This window comes from Saccoglossus kowalevskii, chromosome 21 (assembly GCF_978046115.1).
Source record: "Saccoglossus kowalevskii chromosome 21, keSacKowa6.1, whole genome shotgun sequence".
Taxonomy (NCBI): domain Eukaryota; kingdom Metazoa; phylum Hemichordata; class Enteropneusta; family Harrimaniidae; genus Saccoglossus; species Saccoglossus kowalevskii.
Genome location: NC_140661.1, coordinates 31,153,514 through 31,174,244, shown reverse-complemented (window position 1 = coordinate 31,174,244; position 20,731 = coordinate 31,153,514). Strand labels below are relative to the sequence as shown.

Here is a 20,731-nt window from a genome sequence, read left to right as displayed (position 1 = left end):
GTATAAAAAACATGGGTCATTAAAACCACCATTTTAAAAACACTGGTAAATATTTTGGCCACTTAAAATATTCTGGTCAATACTCTGGCCATTAAGAAAATAGTGGCCATTATAATGGCCAGAAGTGACTTTTTAAAGGGGTCTGAGGGGTGTAAAAACAGTGTTAAAGTGAAATGAAGAATTATTATAACCTTCTCACTAACCTAAAAGCACAAATAAATATTCAAAAGTTTTGAAAATTAAAACTTTCCGAAACGCGACGGAATTTCCGAAAGTAATCCGGACGCTGTTTATAGTAATCTAAAGGGTGCATAACACTGTCATAGCCATCGGCAGGATTATAGTAATCAAAAGGGTGCATAATACTGTCATAGCCATCGGCAGGATTATAGTAATCTAAAAGGTGCATAACACTGTCATAGTCATCAGCAGGATTATAGTAATCAAAAGGGTGCATAACACTGTCATAGCCATCGGCAGGATTATAGTAATCTAAAGGGTGCATAATACTGTCATAGCCATCGGCAGGATTATAGTAATCTAAAGGGTGCATAATACTGTCATAGCCATGAGCAGGATTTTAGTAATCTAAAGGGTGCATAACACTGACATAGCAATTGGCAGGATTATAGTAATCTAAAGGGTGCATAACACTGTCATAGCCATCGGCAGGATTATAGTAATCAAAAGGATGCATGACACTGTCTAAGCCATCGGCAGGATTATAGTAATCTAGAGGGTGCATAACACTGTCATAGCCATCGGCAGGATTATAGTAATCAAAAGGGTGCATAATACTGTCATAGCCATCGGTAGGATTACAGTAATCTAAAGGGTGCATAATACTGTCATAGCCATCGGCAGGATTATAGTAATCTAAAGGGTGCATAATACTGTCAGAGCCATCGGCAGGATTATAGTAATCTAAAGGGTGCATAATACTGTCATAGCCATTGGCAGGATTATAGTAATCTAAAGGGTGCATAACACTGTCATAGCCATCGGCAGGATTATAGTAATCAAAAGGGTGCATTAACACTGTCATAGCCATTAGCAGGATTATAGTAATCTAAAGGGTGCATAACACTGTCATAGCCATTAGCAGGATTATAGTAATCTAAAGGGTGCATAACACTGTCATAGCCATCGGCAGGATTATAGTAATCAAAAGGGTGCATAATACTGTCATAGCCATCGGCAGGATTATAGTAATCTAAAAGGTGCATAACACTGTCATAGCCATCGGCAGGATTATAGTAATCAAAAGGGTGCATAATACTGTCATAGCCATCGGAAGGATTATAGTAATCTAAAGGGTGCATAATACTGTCATGGCCATCAGCAGGATTATAGTAATCTAAAGGGTGCATAATACTGTCATAGCCATCGGCAGGATTATAGTAATCAAAAGGGTGCATAACACTGTCATAGCCATCGGCAGGATTATAGTAATCTAAAGGGTGCTTAATACTGTCATAGCCATCGGCAGGGATTATAGTAATCTAAAGGGTGCATAATACTGTCATAGCCATGAGCAGGATTTTAGTAATCTAAAGGGTGCATAACACTGTCATAGCCATTGGCAGGATTATAGTAATGTAAAGGGTGCATAACACTGTCATAGCCATCAGCAGGATTATAGTAATCAAAAGGGTGCATAACACTGTCATAGCCATCAGCAGGATTATAGTAATCTAAAGGGCGCATAATACTGTCATAGCCATCGGCAGGATTATAGTAATCAAAAGGGTGCATAACACTGTCATAGCCATCAGCAGGATTATAGTAATCTAAAGGGTGCATAATACTCTCATAGCCATTGGCAGGATTATAGTAATGTAAAGGGTGCATAACACTGTCATAGCCATCGGCAGGATTATAGTAATCTAAAGGGTGCATAACACTGTCATAGCCATCAGCAGGATTATAGTAATCTGAAGGGTGCATAACACTGTCATAGCCATCAGCAGGATTATAGTAATCTAAAGGGTGCATAATACTGTCATAGCAATCGGCAGGATTATAGTAATCTAAAGGTGCATAACACTGTCATAGCCATCGTCAGGATTATAGTAATCTATAAGGTGCATAATACTGTCATAGCCATCGGAAGGATTATAGTAATCTAAAGGGTGCATAATACTGTCATAGCCATCAGCAGGATTATAGTAATCTAAAGGGTGCTTGACACTGTCTAAGCCATCGGCAGGATTATAGTAATCTATAAGGTGCATAATACTGTCATAGCCATCGGAAGGATTATAGTAATCTAAAGGGTGCATAATACTGTCATGGCCATCAGCAGGATTATAGTAATCTAAAGGGTGCATAATACTGTCATGGCCATCAGCAGGATTATAGTAATCTAAAGGATGCATAATACTGTCATAGCCATCGGCAGGATTATAGTAATCAAAAGGGTGCATAACACTGTCATAGCCATCGGCAGGATTATAGTAATCTAAAGGGTGCATAATACTGTCATAGCCATCGGCAGGATTATAGTAATCTAAAGGGTGCATAATACTGTCATAGCCATGAGCAGGATTTTAGTAATCTAAAGGGTGCATAACACTGTCATAGCCATTGGCAGGATTATAGTAATGTAAAGGGTGCATAACACTGTCATAGCCATCAGCAGGATTATAGTAATCAAAAGGGTGCATAACACTGTCATAGCCATCGGCAGGATTATAGTAATCAAAAGGGCGCATAACACTGACATAGCCATCGGCAGGATTATAGTAATCAAAAGGGTGCATAACACTGTCATAGCCATCGGCAGGATTATAGTAATCAAAAGGGTGCATAACACTGTCATAGCCATCAGCAGGATTATAGTAATCTAAAGGGCGCATAATACTGTCATAGCAATCGGCAGGATTATAGTAATCAAAAGGGTGCATAACACTGTCATAGCCATCGGCAGGATTATAGTAATCAAAAGGGTGCATAACACTGTCATAGCCATCAGCAGGATTATAGTAATCTAAAGGGTGCATAACACTGTCATAGCCATCAGCAGGATTATAGTAATCTAAAGGGCGCATAATACTGTCATAGCAATCGGCAGGATTATAGTAATCAAAAGGGTGCATAACACTGTCATAGCCATCAGCAGGATTATAGTAATCAAAAGGGTGCATAACACTGTCATAGCCATCGGCAGGATTATAGTAATCAAAAGGGTGCATAATACTGTCATAGCAATCGGCAGGATTATAGTAATCAAAAGGGTGCATAACACTGTCATAGCCATCGGCAGGATTATAGTAATCTATAAGGTGCATAACACTGACATAGCCATCGGCAGGATTATAGTAATCTAGAGGGTGCATAACACTGTCATAGCCATCGGCAGGATTATAGTAATCAAAAGGGTGCATAACACTGTCATAGCCATTGGTAGGATTACAGTAATCTAAAGGGTGCATAATACTGTCATAGCCATTGGCAGGATTATAGTAATCTAAAGGGTGTATAACACTGTCATAGCCATCAGCAGGATTATAGTAATCAAAAGGGTGCATAACACTGTCATAGCCATTAGCAGGATTATAGTAATCTAAAGGGTGCATAACACTGTCATAGCCATTAGCAGGATTATAGTAATCTAAAGGGTGCATAACACTGTCATAGCCATCGGCAGGATTATAGTAATCAAAAGGGTGCATAATACTGTCATAGCCATCGGCAGGATTATAGTAATCTAAAGGGGGCATAACACTGTCATAGCCATCGGCAGGATTATAGTAATCAAAAGGGTGCATGACACTGTCTAAGCCATCGGCAGGATTAGAGTAATCTATAAGGTGCATAATACTGTCATAGCCATCGGAAGGATTATAGTAATCTAAAGGGTGCATAATACTGTCATGGCCATCAGCAGGATTATAGTAATCTAAAGGGTGCATAATACTGTCATAGCCATCGGCAGGATTATAGTAATCTATAAGGTGCATAATACTGTCATAGCCATCGGAAGGATTATAATAATCTAAAGGGTACATAACACTGTCATAGCCATCAGCAGGATTATAGTAATCTAAAGGGTGCATAATACTGTCATAGCCATCGGCAGGATTATAGTAATCTATAAGGTGCATAATACTGTCATAGCCATCGGAAGGATTATAATAATCTAAAGGGTGCATAATACTGTCATAGCCATCGGCAGGATTATAGTAATCTAAAGGTGCATAACACTGTCACAGCCATCGGAAGGATTATAATAATCTAAAGGGTGCATAATACTGTCATAGCCATCGGCAGGATTATAGTAATCTAAAGGGTGTATAATACTGTCATAGCCATCGGCAGGATTATAGTAATCTAAAGGTGCATAACACTGTCATAGCCATCGGCAGGATTATAGTAATCTATAAGGTGCATAATACTGTCACAGCCATCGGAAGGATTATAGTAATCTAAAGGGTGCATAATACTGTCATAGCCATCAGCAGGATTATAGTAATCTAAAGGGTGCATAAGACTGTCATAGCCATCGACAGAATTATAGTAATCAAAAGGGTGCATAACACTGTCATAGCCATCAGCAGGATTATAGTAATCAAAAGGGTGCATAACACTGTCATAGCCATTAGCAGGATTATAGTAATCTAAAGGGTGCATAACACTGTCATAGCCATTAGCAGGATTATAGTAATCTAAAGGGTGCATAACACTGTCATAGCCATCAGCAGGATTATAGTAATCAAAAGGGTGCATAATACTGTCATAGCCATCGGCAGGATTATAGTAATCTATAAGGTGCATAATACTGTCATAGCCATCGGAAGGATTATAATAATCTAAAGGGTGCATAACACTGTCATAGCCATCAGCAGGATTATAGTAATCTAAAGGGTGCATAATACTGTCATAGCCATCGGCAGGATTATAGTAATCTATAAGGTGCATAATACTGTCATAGCCATCGGAAGGATTATAATAATCTATAAGGTGCATAATACTGTCATAGCCATCAGCAGGATTATAGTAATCAAAAGGGTGCATAACACTGTCATAGCCATTAGCAGGATTATAGTAATCTAAAGGGTGCATAACACTGTCATAGCCATTAGCAGGATTATAGTAATCTAAAGGGTGCATAACACTGTCATAGCCATCGGCAGGATTATAGTAATCAAAAGGGTGCATAATACTGTCATAGCCATCGGCAGGATTATAGTAATCTAAAGGGGGCATAACACTGTCATAGCCATCGGCAGGATTATAGTAATCAAAAGGGTGCATGACACTGTCTAAGCCATCGGCAGGATTAGAGTAATCTATAAGGTGCATAATACTGTCATAGCCATCGGAAGGATTATAGTAATCTAAAGGGTGCATAATACTGTCATGGCCATCAGCAGGATTATAGTAATCTAAAGGGTGCATAATACTGTCATAGCCATCGGCAGGATTATAGTAATCTATAAGGTGCATAATACTGTCATAGCCATCGGAAGGATTATAATAATCTAAAGGGTGCATAACACTGTCATAGCCATCAGCAGGATTATAGTAATCTAAAGGGTGCATAATACTGTCATAGCCATCGGCAGGATTATAGTAATCTATAAGGTGCATAATACTGTCATAGCCATCGGAAGGATTATAATAATCTAAAGGGTGCATAATACTGTCATAGCCATCGGCAGGATTATAGTAATCTAAAGGTGCATAACACTGTCACAGCCATCGGAAGGATTATAATAATCAAAAGGGTGCATAACACTGTCATAGCCATCGGCAGGATTATAGTAATCTAAAGGGTGCATAATACTGTCATAGCCATCGGCAGGATTATAGTAATCTAAAGGGTGCATGACACTGTCTAAGCCATCGGCAGGATTAGAGTAATCTATAAGGTGCATAATACTGTCATAGCCATCAGCAGGATTATAGTAATCTAAAGGGTGCTTGACACTGTCTAAGCCATCGGCAGGATTATAGTAATCTATAAGGTGCATAATACTGTCATAGCCATCGGAAGGATTATAGTAATCTAAAGGGTGCATAATACTGTCATGGCCATCAGCAGGATTATAGTAATCTAAAGGGTGCATAATACTGTCATGGCCATCAGCAGGATTATAGTAATCTAAAGGATGCATAATACTGTCATAGCCATCGGCAGGATTATAGTAATCAAAAGGGTGCATAACACTGTCATAGCCATCGGCAGGATTATAGTAATCTAAAGGGTGCATAATACTGTCATAGCCATCGGCAGGATTATAGTAATCTAAAGGGTGCATAATACTGTCATAGCCATGAGCAGGATTTTAGTAATCTAAAGGGTGCATAACACTGTCATAGCCATTGGCAGGATTATAGTAATGTAAAGGGTGCATAACACTGTCATAGCCATCAGCAGGATTATAGTAATCAAAAGGGTGCATAACACTGTCATAGCCATCGGCAGGATTATAGTAATCAAAAGGGCGCATAACACTGACATAGCCATCGGCAGGATTATAGTAATCAAAAGGGTGCATAACACTGTCATAGCCATCGGCAGGATTATAGTAATCAAAAGGGTGCATAACACTGTCATAGCCATCAGCAGGATTATAGTAATCTAAAGGGCGCATAATACTGTCATAGCAATCGGCAGGATTATAGTAATCAAAAGGGTGCATAACACTGTCATAGCCATCGGCAGGATTATAGTAATCAAAAGGGTGCATAACACTGTCATAGCCATCAGCAGGATTATAGTAATCTAAAGGGTGCATAACACTGTCATAGCCATCAGCAGGATTATAGTAATCTAAAGGGCGCATAATACTGTCATAGCAATCGGCAGGATTATAGTAATCAAAAGGGTGCATAACACTGTCATAGCCATCAGCAGGATTATAGTAATCAAAAGGGTGCATAACACTGTCATAGCCATCGGCAGGATTATAGTAATCAAAAGGGTGCATAATACTGTCATAGCAATCGGCAGGATTATAGTAATCAAAAGGGTGCATAACACTGTCATAGCCATCGGCAGGATTATAGTAATCTATAAGGTGCATAACACTGACATAGCCATCGGCAGGATTATAGTAATCTAGAGGGTGCATAACACTGTCATAGCCATCGGCAGGATTATAGTAATCAAAAGGGTGCATAACACTGTCATAGCCATTGGTAGGATTACAGTAATCTAAAGGGTGCATAATACTGTCATAGCCATTGGCAGGATTATAGTAATCTAAAGGGTGTATAACACTGTCATAGCCATCAGCAGGATTATAGTAATCAAAAGGGTGCATAACACTGTCATAGCCATTAGCAGGATTATAGTAATCTAAAGGGTGCATAACACTGTCATAGCCATTAGCAGGATTATAGTAATCTAAAGGGTGCATAACACTGTCATAGCCATCGGCAGGATTATAGTAATCAAAAGGGTGCATAATACTGTCATAGCCATCGGCAGGATTATAGTAATCTAAAGGGGGCATAACACTGTCATAGCCATCGGCAGGATTATAGTAATCAAAAGGGTGCATGACACTGTCTAAGCCATCGGCAGGATTAGAGTAATCTATAAGGTGCATAATACTGTCATAGCCATCGGAAGGATTATAGTAATCTAAAGGGTGCATAATACTGTCATGGCCATCAGCAGGATTATAGTAATCTAAAGGGTGCATAATACTGTCATAGCCATCGGCAGGATTATAGTAATCTATAAGGTGCATAATACTGTCATAGCCATCGGAAGGATTATAATAATCTAAAGGGTGCATAACACTGTCATAGCCATCAGCAGGATTATAGTAATCTAAAGGGTGCATAATACTGTCATAGCCATCGGCAGGATTATAGTAATCTATAAGGTGCATAATACTGTCATAGCCATCGGAAGGATTATAATAATCTAAAGGGTGCATAATACTGTCATAGCCATCGGCAGGATTATAGTAATCTAAAGGTGCATAACACTGTCACAGCCATCGGAAGGATTATAATAATCTAAAGGGTGCATAATACTGTCATAGCCATCGGCAGGATTATAGTAATCTAAAGGGTGTATAATACTGTCATAGCCATCGGCAGGATTATAGTAATCTAAAGGTGCATAACACTGTCATAGCCATCGGCAGGATTATAGTAATCTATAAGGTGCATAATACTGTCACAGCCATCGGAAGGATTATAGTAATCTAAAGGGTGCATAATACTGTCATAGCCATCAGCAGGATTATAGTAATCTAAAGGGTGCATAAGACTGTCATAGCCATCGACAGAATTATAGTAATCAAAAGGGTGCATAACACTGTCATAGCCATCAGCAGGATTATAGTAATCAAAAGGGTGCATAACACTGTCATAGCCATTAGCAGGATTATAGTAATCTAAAGGGTGCATAACACTGTCATAGCCATTAGCAGGATTATAGTAATCTAAAGGGTGCATAACACTGTCATAGCCATCAGCAGGATTATAGTAATCAAAAGGGTGCATAATACTGTCATAGCCATCGGCAGGATTATAGTAATCTAAAGGGGGCATAACACTGTCATAGCCATCGGCAGGATTATAGTAATCAAAAGGGTGCATGACACTGTCTAAGCCATCGGCAGGATTAGAGTAATCTATAAGGTGCATAATACTGTCATAGCCATCGGAAGGATTATAGTAATCTAAAGGGTGCATAATACTGTCATGGCCATCAGCAGGATTATAGTAATCTAAAGGGTGCATAATACTGTCATAGCCATCGGCAGGATTATAGTAATCTATAAGGTGCATAATACTGTCATAGCCATCGGAAGGATTATAATAATCTAAAGGGTGCATAACACTGTCATAGCCATCAGCAGGATTATAGTAATCTAAAGGGTGCATAATACTGTCATAGCCATCGGCAGGATTATAGTAATCTATAAGGTGCATAATACTGTCATAGCCATCGGAAGGATTATAATAATCTAAAGGGTGCATAATACTGTCATAGCCATCGGCAGGATTATAGTAATCTAAAGGGTGTATAATACTGTCATAGCCATCGGCAGGATTATAGTAATCTAAAGGTGCATAACACTGTCACAGCCATCGGAAGGATTATAGTAATCTAAAGGGTGCATAATACTGTCATAGCCATCAGCAGGATTATAGTAATCTAAAGGGTGCATAAGACTGTCATAGCCATCGACAGAATTATAGTAATCAAAAGGGTGCATAACACTGTCATAGCCATCGGCAGGATTATAGTAATCTAAGAGGGTGCATAATACTGTCATAGCCATGACCAGGATTATAGTAATCTATAAGGTGCATAACACTGTCATAGTCATCGGCAGGATTATAGTAATCTAAAGTGTGCATAATACTGTAACAGCCTTCGGCAGGATTACAATAATCTAAAAGGTGCATAACACTGTCATACCCACCGGCAGGATTATAGTAATCTAAATGGTGCATAATACTGTCATAGCCATCAGCAGGATTATAGTAATCTAAAAGGTGCATAACACTGTCATAGCCATCGGCAGGATTATAGTAATCTATAAGGTGCATAACACTGTCATAGCCATCGGCAGGATTATAGTAATCTAAAGTGTGCATAATACTGTCACAGCCTTCAGCAGGATTACAATAATCTAAAAGGTGCATAACACTGTCATAGCCATCGGCAGGATTATCGTAATCTAAAGGGTGCATAACACTGTCATAGCCATCAGCAGGATTATAGTAATCTAAAAGGTGCATAACACTGTCATAGCCATCGGCAGGATTATAGTAATCTAAAGGGTGCATAATACTGTCATAGCCATCAGCAGGATTATAGTAATCTATAAGGTGCATAACATTGTCATAGCCATCAGCAGGATTATAGTAATCTAAAGGGTACATAATACTGTCATACCCATTGCCAGGATTATAGTAATCTAAAGGGTGCATAACACTGTCATAGCCATCGGCAGGATTATAGTAATCTAAAAGGTGCATAACACTGTCATAGCCATCGGCAGGATTATTGTAATCTAAAGGGTGCATAATACTGTCATAGCCATCAGCAGGATTATAGTAATCTAAAGTGTGCATAATACTGTCACAGCCTTCAGCAGGATTACAATAATCTAAAAGGTGCATAACACTGTCATAGCCATCGGCAGGATTATAGTAATCTAAAGGGTGCATAACACTGTTATAGCCATCGGCAGGATTATAGTAATCTATAAGGTGCATAACACTGTCATAGCCATCGGCAGGATTATAGTAATCTAAAGTGTGCATAATACTGTCACAGCCTTCAGCAGGATTACGATAATCTAAAAGGTGCATAACACTGTCATATCCATCGGCAGGATTATGTTGATGCTGATGAACTTCATCAATGAATACAGGTACCCTGATGTTGGTATGCTCAGCTTGTAGACCTGTGATTGACAGTGCCAATTTTCAGCATTTTGTGTGTTTTTTTCTGGTGTATTGAGGTTTCTTCTCATACAAAATGTACAATGTAATACAAAATTTAAATAATTTAGGAAACAAAATCGTTATCATAACATATGATCATGAAACATCATTCAAGATATTTTTCACTAAAAAGTCTAATATGCAGCTATCTAGGACTATGGGTGTACATTTGGCTAAAAAGTACAGTTACGCAATCAGGTTCTGGCAATGTACTGTGGCAGAGCATATTTGATTGAATCACTAAACAAGCGGCCTGTCAGCTGAGATAGTTCTGCTGTTAGCAATGCACATTTCAATTAAGAACTGAAGATATCATTAGAAAATGAACAATATGTGACTTGCTGTTTTCAACCAGAATTCAAAAATATCACTTTTCACCAAAAATTACAAAAAATAATCAAATTTAGATAACTGAAGATATCACCAGGAAATTAACAAATCTGAGAGAGATCCACATGTAGTACAAATGTATCTATATATGTAATATTAATTAAAGCAATCAGACAAGAATTCGAAAATATCACTTTTTACCAAAAATTACAAAAATATTCACCAAAATTAGAGAATTGAAGATATCATCACAAAATGAACAAATCTGAGAGAGGTCCACATGTAGTACCTACAGTACAGTTCTCGCGGAAGCTTTGGCTTTTGTGGCATCATTGTCGCATACGCATGGCTTCATTGTCGCCTCAGCATCGCATCGTTGTGGCATCAGCTTCGCGTCATTGAAAATTGAAGCTGTGTTCGCCTCTCTTATTTTGTGGCATCATCGTGGCCTCAGCTTCGCAGTCTCATGGCATCAACATGGCATCAGCTTCAAAGTATTGTGACATGCGTATGACCTCATTATTTTCACATGGAAAGGCAGTAGAGAAAAAAACACATGTACAGAAGTTCGATATGTAATCGATTTGAAATTCAAAGCGGTAAGGGGAATAAAATAATATGACCAAGAGTAAAATGACATTTTAAAAAGATATCTTGTTTAATTATTTAATGTTGCGAGTATTGGGTACCAAAAACTATGTAAAGTACATTGCAATCTGCAAGGTGACGAGCGTCATATTGACTGCAAGGAAAATCGTGATAAATTTAAATCGCACGATGCAATCGTCGTTCGGAAACAACACAATTTGCTATACGAAATGAAACTGTTCTTGTTATAAAATTACCTTATTTTCGTTCATTTTATTTGCTGGTAAGAGAACAGATTCAGATCCCTCATTTTGGTGGTATTTTTCCGTGTTTTGTCCGTATTATCAACGGGACTTTGCGAGAGAACCACACCCACATTTTCAACCATTTTTAGCGCGGAAGATGCCAACAAATGTCGAAAAACTCATGAATTTTATGGATTTGAATAAAATAAAGCTAGCGATTGGTAAGACTGGTTAATAATATATCCCCCGATGCTCTTCGAATTTGTTTTAATTTTATTTCAAGGCGAGAAATGGATAATTGAAGTTCCATCGATTTCAAGGCGACTGTTTCACCGCGACAACTCAACGCTGTGTTGTAGTTTCACGAGGTAAAAAAAAATATATAATAAATAGTACATGTTTAATTATTTGATTTTACAGCCCGCAAATTACGGGACATGATCCCCATGAATTACGATAAATAAATGCTGATTGTGTTGAATAATGGACGTCGGGACCGTTTGGAGAAACCAACGGGGATCGATATTCTAAACAAATTATTGGGACACGGTCGGTAGACATTTCAAACAAATGAAATTATTAACGAAAGACGAGATTTTTCCAATTATTTACGAACATACTGTCACAACAAATATATGCAAAATTGACAAATACACAAAGAGATATTAAGTTTTATTTTAGCCTTAGAAATATTTTCTTTCACTCAGTCCATGCGTGGGACTTCTATTTAGCTTCATGGTCCTTCGGCTTGTGTTCTTTTTGGGGGAAATAACAATAATTATACAAATCGTAAACTCAACACAGTCAGGAAAAGAAACCCGGACAACCATGTCGTACTTCTGTTGAAATACATTTTGTAGCAGTGCGTCACGTCAGAATATTGTTTAAAATAAAATAGTCAATCCCAACCAAATCTAGGTCAAAGGGTCAGATTGCGTGCATATAATTATAGATAGTTAGTTAAAACAAAAAGTATTTGAACTTTTGACGGTTGTTTAACATCTATGCACGGTTACTAAACTAGTAACCGTGATATATGAAAACCAGAAAATTGTTAGTAGTCCGAATTTTTGCACAGTCGAAAATACAGCGGAAATTCAACAAGCGGTTGCAAAAACGAGCGATTGAAACAAAAGCGGAAGCGGGCGAGAGGTTGGGCGAAATGAGTTCTGTACTTCTTTGTTTGATGAAGCGATGCTGATGCCACATTGTCGCCATAATGAGGCCACAATGAAGCGAAGCGATAACCGCCTAACTTTTTAATGTCGCGACATTGAAGCGATGCTGAAGCCATAACAATGCCATAATGATGCGATGCTGAAGCGAAGGTGAAGCTGAAGTGAAGCCAAAGCTTCCGCGAGAACTGTACTGTATATATGTAATATCAAAGCAATCGGACTTACAGTTTTTAACAAGAAGTCGAAAATATCACTTTTTACCAAAAATGACAAAAATATTTACCAAAATTAGAGAATTAAAGATATCATCACAAAATGAACAAATCTGAGAAAGGTCTACATGTAGTATCTATATATGTAATATCAAAGCAATTGAACTTGTGGTTTTTAACAAGAAGTCGAAAATATCACTTTTTACCAAAAATTACAAAAAATATTCACCAAAATTAGAGAATTGAAGATATCAACATGAAATGAACAAACCTAAGAGAGGTCTCCCCAAGGTACATATACACCAAGTATCAAAGCATTCAGGCTTGTAGTTTTCAAGAAGAAGTCGAAAAAGTAAAACATTGACACGGACGACGGACAATCACTCATAAGATAAGCTCCGCTCGACAAAGCCGACAGCGGAGCTAAAAAGTAAAACAAGCAGCCTCTCGGTTGAAATAGCTCCGCTGTTAGCAATGCACATTTCAATTAAAGAACAGAAGATATCATTAGAAAATGAACAATATGCATAGTATCAATGCAATGGGACGTGCTGTTTTCAACAGGAATTCAAAAATATCAATTTTCACCATAAATGATTGTGGTTTTTAACAAGAAGAAAATATCACTTTTTACCAAAAATGACGAAAATACATGTATTCACCAAAATTAGATAATTAAAGATATCATTACAAAATGAACAAATCTGAGAAAGGTCCACATGTAGTACCTATATATGTAATATCAAAGCAATTGAACTTGTGGTTTTTAACAAGAAGTTGAAAATATCACTTTTTACCAAAAATGACAAGAATATTCACCCAAATTAGAGAATTGAAGATATCATCACAAAATGAACAAATCTGAGTGAGGTCCACATGTAGTACCTCTATATGTAATATCAAAGCAAATGGACTTGGGGTTTTTAACAAGAAGTTGAAAATATCACTTTTTACCAAAAATGACAAAAATATTCACCAAAATTAGAGAATTAAAGATATCATCACAAAATGAACAAATCTGAGAAAGGTCTACATGTAGTATCTATATATGTAATATCAAAGCAATTGAACTATTGGTTTTTAACAAGAAGTCGTAAATATCACTTTTTACCAAAAATTACAAAAATATTCACCAAAATTAGAGAATTAAAGATATCATTACAAAATGAACAAATCTGAGAGAGGTGCACATGTAGTACCTATATATGTAATATCAAAGCAATTGCACTTGTGGTTTTTAACAAGAAGTCGAAAATATCACTTTTTACCAAAAATTACAAAAAATATTCACCAAAATTAGAGAATTGAAGATATCAACATGAAATGAACAAACCTAAGAGAGGTCTCCCCAAGGTACATATACACCAAGTATCAAAGCATTCAGGCTTGTAGTTTTCAAGAAGAAGTCGAAAAAGTAAAACATTGACACGGACGACGGACAATCACTCATATGATAAGCTCCGCTCGACAAAGTCGACAGCGGAGCTAAAAAGTAAAACAAGCAGCCTCTCGGTTGAAATAGCTCCGCTGTTAGCAATGCACATTTCAATTAAAGAACAGAAGATATCATTAGAAAATGAACAATATGCATAGTATCAATGCAATGGGACGTGCTGTTTTCAACAGGAATTCAAAAATATCAATTTTCACCATAAATGATTGTGGTTTTTAACAAGAAGAAAATATCACTTTTTACCAAAAATGACAAAAATACATGTATTCACCAAAATTAGATAATTAAAGATATCATTACAAAATGAACAAATCTGAGAAAGGTCCACATGTAGTACCTATATATGTAATATCAAAGCAATTGAACTTGTGGTTTTTAACAAGAAGTCGAAAATATATTCACTTTTTACCAAAAATGACAAAAATATTCACCAAAATTAGAGAATTAAAGATATCATTACAAAATGAACAAATCTGAGAGAGGTCCACATTTAGTACCTATATGTGTAATATCAAAGCAATTGGACTTGCGGTTTTTAACAAGAAGTTGAAAATATCACTTTTTACCAAAAATGACAAGAATATTCACCCAAATTAGAGAATTGAAGATATCATCACAAAATGAACAAATCTGAGTGAGGTCCACATGTAGTACCTATATATGTAATATCAAAGCAAATGGACTTGGGGTTTTTAACAAGAAGTTGAAAATATCACTTTTTACCAAAAATGACAAAAATATTCACCAAAATTAGAGAATTAAAGATATTATTACAAAATGAACAAATCTGAGAGAGATCCACATGCAGTACCTATATATGTAGTATCAAATCAACAAGAAGTCGAAAATATCACTTTTTACCAAAAATGACAAAAATATTCACCAAAATTAGAGAATTCAAGATATGATCATGAAATGAACAAATCTGAGAAAGGTCTACCCAAGGTACATATACACCAAGTATCAAAACATTCAGGCTTGTAGTTTTCAAGATGAAGTCTATAAAGTAAAACATTGACATGGACGACGAACGACGAAGACGGACAATCACTCATATGATAAGCTCCGCTCGACAAAGTCGACAGCGGAGCTAAAAAAGATGAAAAATTGTACATGATGTCATAATCTAGTTCATATGCCCAGCAATTTAACCATGGTCAAAAATGTTTTAGCTGTAATTACATTGTATGGTTGTCATCATAAAAAACGCGTTCAGACATATTTCAACATGGCTAAAAATCAGTGTCTGCTTTAACACTGTGGCTGTTATCCATGGTGTGCCTTATCCGGGAATGTCAAATTATATTGATTAAACATGTTCTATAAACTTTCAAAAAGAAAGGTTGAATTTTAACTTGGGATCTGTAAATTTCTCATAATCGTTTAAGCATTGTAATAACACATCCACCCCAAGCTCTACATTTACCATACCCCTTCTACCACATTTTCAGGAGAATAAAAAGTCTTTTGACAACATCATATATTGTGAAGTACATGTAACATAAAAGACAGTACATCTTACCAATCTCTTCATACTGAGGATGACCTCTGATGTAGAATACCCGAATGACAAACAAGAAGAGTGTGTGATGTTTTCCACTTTCATACCAACATGAGTTGTCCGGGTCAATACATCCATCAGTCCAAGAGTTCTGATATTTGATATCTTGGGTTTCCACTCCAACTATGTAACCTGAAAACATTGAAAAATTATTTGGCTTTTTTTTTCACTTTTGCTGATTTTTTTTTACAGTAGAATCAGAAGATTAGCAAATATGAAAGAATAGAATTTGCCATAAACAATTTTATATTCATAGTTCATTTCAAGTTTGATTCTCAGTTCTCCATGCTAAGTTTATTTTAAAAGGCACCCACCACACAAAGTAAAGAGATTGGTGGTCAACTATAAAGAAAAATCTGTAAAACAGTAAATAAATATAATGTTTTTGTAAGTAACAAATACATGTAGTTTCCATTGCAAAGTGTCAGGTCCATGTAGTTTATCAAGCAGTCTATTGGCTGATATAGCACTGCTGTCACACATCCATAATGAGAAAGAAACATCAATTAATCCGTCTAGTCATTTTTGAGATAAAAATTATCTCAATCTAAGCATCTGTACAACAGAGATCTTGCCAAAAACCAAATGGTACTTACTTTCAGTGGAGCAACTGTTATTGACATCATATACGTAATCAAAGAAAACACATTCCCAGAACACATAAAAAGTCTAACTATCAATATTGGAGGAAATGATATTGATAAAGAGATCAATCCAGAATTAATAACAAGAGCGATGAAAGATCTATTGGAAACAACTCAAAAGAAATATCCTAGAACAAGTATCTTTATCTGTGAACTATTCCCACGTCAACATTGTAGAAGTAAGAAACTGGATGCTATGATATACTTGAACTGGAACATTAGCAAAATGCATCATATCAATGTCATACAATGTACCAATGAAGAACATCACAATAGAATTATTAGAAAGAGATGGAGTGCATTTGAACAAATACAAGGAAACTCAAATACTCATCAAGAATATATACCAGGAAATTGACAGATATTACCGACTGGATGTCAGGCCAAGACGAAGAAGTATAATTGAAAATAAACAAGACAGTAACGAATCAAATCAACAATACTACAATGATTACCAATACAGAAATAATTATACTGAAAGACAACAACCTAGAAACACCAATGACAAATTCTGTCCATATGAACCAAAGAAGACAAATAAATGGAATTGGGATAAACATCACCATCAAGACAGACAATAGAAGACACTAAAAACAATAAATAGTCTAAAAATGATAGTAAATCTAAAGAAAAATAGAAAGCCAGGTGATAACAATCTAATGACTCCAAATTACATGACAATTGGGCATTGGAACACAGCAGGTCTGAGATACAATTACTGCACAACATGGGTCAATAGATAAGAAAACAGAAGGAACGCTTGATATACTGCCACACATTAAGAAATATTACATATATGCAATGACTGAAACATGGCTAGATAGTGAAAGTAAATCATTAATACCACAACCACAAAACTACTATGTATACCACAATACACGGCCGAAGAATTAAAAGCATGGAGATCATCAGGGGGTATAAGCATATTTATCAAGAATATAATCAAGGATGGAATTAACATCATACCAACATCAAGTTACTTCACTCAATGGTGCCAACTCAAAAAAGACTTTTTCAAATTGAAAAAAGATATCTTCATATGCACTACATACATCCCACCCAAACAATCAAGTTACTATAATAATAATGATCAAGACCCATATGAAGAACTACAAAATGAAATACAGAAATATAGTCATAAAGAACAGATCTTGATACAGGGAGACTTCAATGCAAGAACACATAATCTTAATGATATGTTTACTGATGATGATGATGATGGCCATGCACTATTACCAACACCAGACACATACATTTACGATCAAGATACAAAAAGGCGAAGAAATACAGATACCTGGAAGAATGAATTTGGAGAAGAATTAATTAAAATTTGCAAAACAAATAATCTAAGGATATTGAATGGAAGAACACCAGGGGATTGGTCGGGAAAATTGACATGTTATGGATACAGTGGTGCAAGTACAGTAGATTACACAATAGCCAGTGATACTATTCTGAAAAATGTAATATATTTTGAAGTAGGTAAACTGCATCCAGCAAGTGATCATTGTCCAATCAAAACAGTAATCAAAATGTCAAACAATTATCACCAGACAACCATGAATATAAATCAAAAACTAAAACCAACACCACCAAATCTCCGATGGAACAACGTAAACATAAACATACAATGTATACAAGATGTTTATGAAAACAAAAGAATGTGAAGATATTGTATGTGCCTTCCTGAAAAGTACAGATATCATGTACACAAGTGATGAGATGGCCCAAGAATTCCAAAACATGATGGAAAACATTGCCAAAAAATGTCACATCCAGAAAAAGAAAAAGAAAAGAAGACCACATAAAATACAAATTTACACAAACCGACAATGCAATCTAATGAAAAGAGAACTACAAACACTGGCAAATATGATACAAAGAAATCCATCAGATAATGAACTAGGAACAAGTTACCATGCCAAAAAGAAAAAAAATCAGAAATTATGTGAAAAAACTACAAAGGGAGAAAAACCAACAAATCCTATCTAGCATAGAAGAGGCCGACAAAAAAGAAGATGTACAAGAATATTGGAAAAAAATTAACTCTCTCATCACAACCAAAGAATTTAATAAAACAAAGGAAATACCATACCCTAAATGGATTGAACATTTCCAAAATATCAGTACAAACGTTGCAACTCCACCAGAGAAAGTCAAGCAACTGGAAGCTAAACTTACACAACTAGAGCAAGAAATGGGTGACAATAATGAAATAAACAAGCCTATAGCACTATCTGAAATTATACATGTAACAAGAACACTAAAAAACAATAAATACAGTGGTCCTGATGGAATTCCAAGTGAATTCTTTAAACTTCCAATAGAATGATAAAACAGGCACAACAGAAAACATACAACCACATACTAGAAACTGGTATATACATGTATCCATGGATATGGAGCACAAGTATAATAACACCGTAACATAAAACAGGTGATTATATGGATACACACAACTACAGAAGAATATCGCTAAGCAACGCTATAGCAAAAATAACTTTACACACAGTCATCAAGAAATACCAAACACAAAAGAAAAGGATTTACTGCTGTTTTGTCGATCTGAAGAAATGTTTCGATACAATCTGGAGAACAGCACTACAATATAAACTACTCAACATCAACATCAACATCAATGGCAAAGTGTATAATATTATAAAATCAATGTACACCAACATGGATTTTATAGTAAAGTTAAACGATGTCACCTCACCACACTTCAAATTACACAATGGAGTGAAAAAGGCTGCCCTCTAAGCCCAACTTTATTTAACATCTACATGAATGACTTCACAAATGATCTAAATGAGCTACAAATGTCAGCACCCGAACTTAGTGGGAAAAAATCAACTGTCTTCAATACGCAGATGACATTGCTATACTGTCAACAACAAGTACTGGACTGCAGAAAGCACTAGATTTTTTACACAGCTACACAACTAACTGGGGTCTACAAGTGAACACCAAAAAGACACAAATAGTCATTTTCAGAAAAATTGGAAGCAGAGCAGAATCCCTAAAGATCAAATATAATCAGGAAGAAATAAAAACCAAAGAACAATATACCTACTTAGGAGTCACTTTCCAATCAAATGGAAGTATACAAACGACATCAAGCAGACTGGCAGACAAGGCAAACAAGGCACAACGAGTGCAATCACAAATATACTCAAATAATACAAACAATATACACATTAAACTGAAGCTCTTGAACACAACGCAGATCCCAATATTAACTTATGCGGGGGAAATTTGGGGTGTCTTGACAAACCCATCTATCTGGGATAAAACAGACACAGAGAAATTTCATATCAAATTCTGTAGAAACGCTCTCGGTTTGAATAACAAAGCAAGTAAAATAGTATGCCGTATGGAGTTAGGGAGAGAATCACTCATAAACAACATATACAGAGCAGCAATTAAATACTACCAACATCTACAAGGAATTGAAAATACAAATCTGGCTTACTATGCACTACAGGATATGAAAGAACATATACAGGAACCTGGTTGTCAAAGCTACAACAAAATCTTAAAATCTTTAATATACATAAATGTATAGACAATATGCCTGTAAAAACACTACAAACTAAAATAAAAGAATATTACAGTGCAATGTGGAAGACAGATAATATGAGAGATGATGCAAAGTTACGGACTTACCACACATATAAAGACAATTTCAACATGGAACAATACATTACACTTATAAATAGTCGAGATCATATAAGAGAATTAGCCAAATTTAGAACAAGTAATCATAGATTAGCAATAGAAACAGGTCGCTATATGAGACCTAAGACACCAATGGAAGAGAGACTATGCACACTGTAACCAAATAGAAGATGAAATACACCACCTAATAGATTGTAATTTATACACAGAATATAGAAACACTTTGTACAATGCCATAGGATTAATCAACCAAGACTTCAGTAACAAAAACAAAAGATAAAAATTTGATTATATAATGCAATCAAGAGATAAGACAATTATATATGCTCTAACTAAATATTTGTTTCAATGTAAAAAAAAACAAACACTGACTAAGGATGTCAAAACTTATTATCAAAGTATGTGTGAAAGGAC

General features: G+C 36.1%; 1 protein-coding gene across 1 annotated transcript in view; it reads right to left on the bottom strand.

Moving 5' to 3' along the window:
- The window catches only part of LOC144355156 (uncharacterized), a 70,895-nt gene that overhangs the window by 40,734 nt on the left and 9,430 nt on the right, over positions 1-20,731 (bottom strand). The window contains exon 4 of the mRNA XM_085495012.1: positions 15,957-16,127. Within this exon, the coding sequence (XP_085351138.1) occupies positions 15,957-16,127 (171 nt within the window). The remainder of the gene's footprint in view (positions 1-15,956; positions 16,128-20,731) is intronic.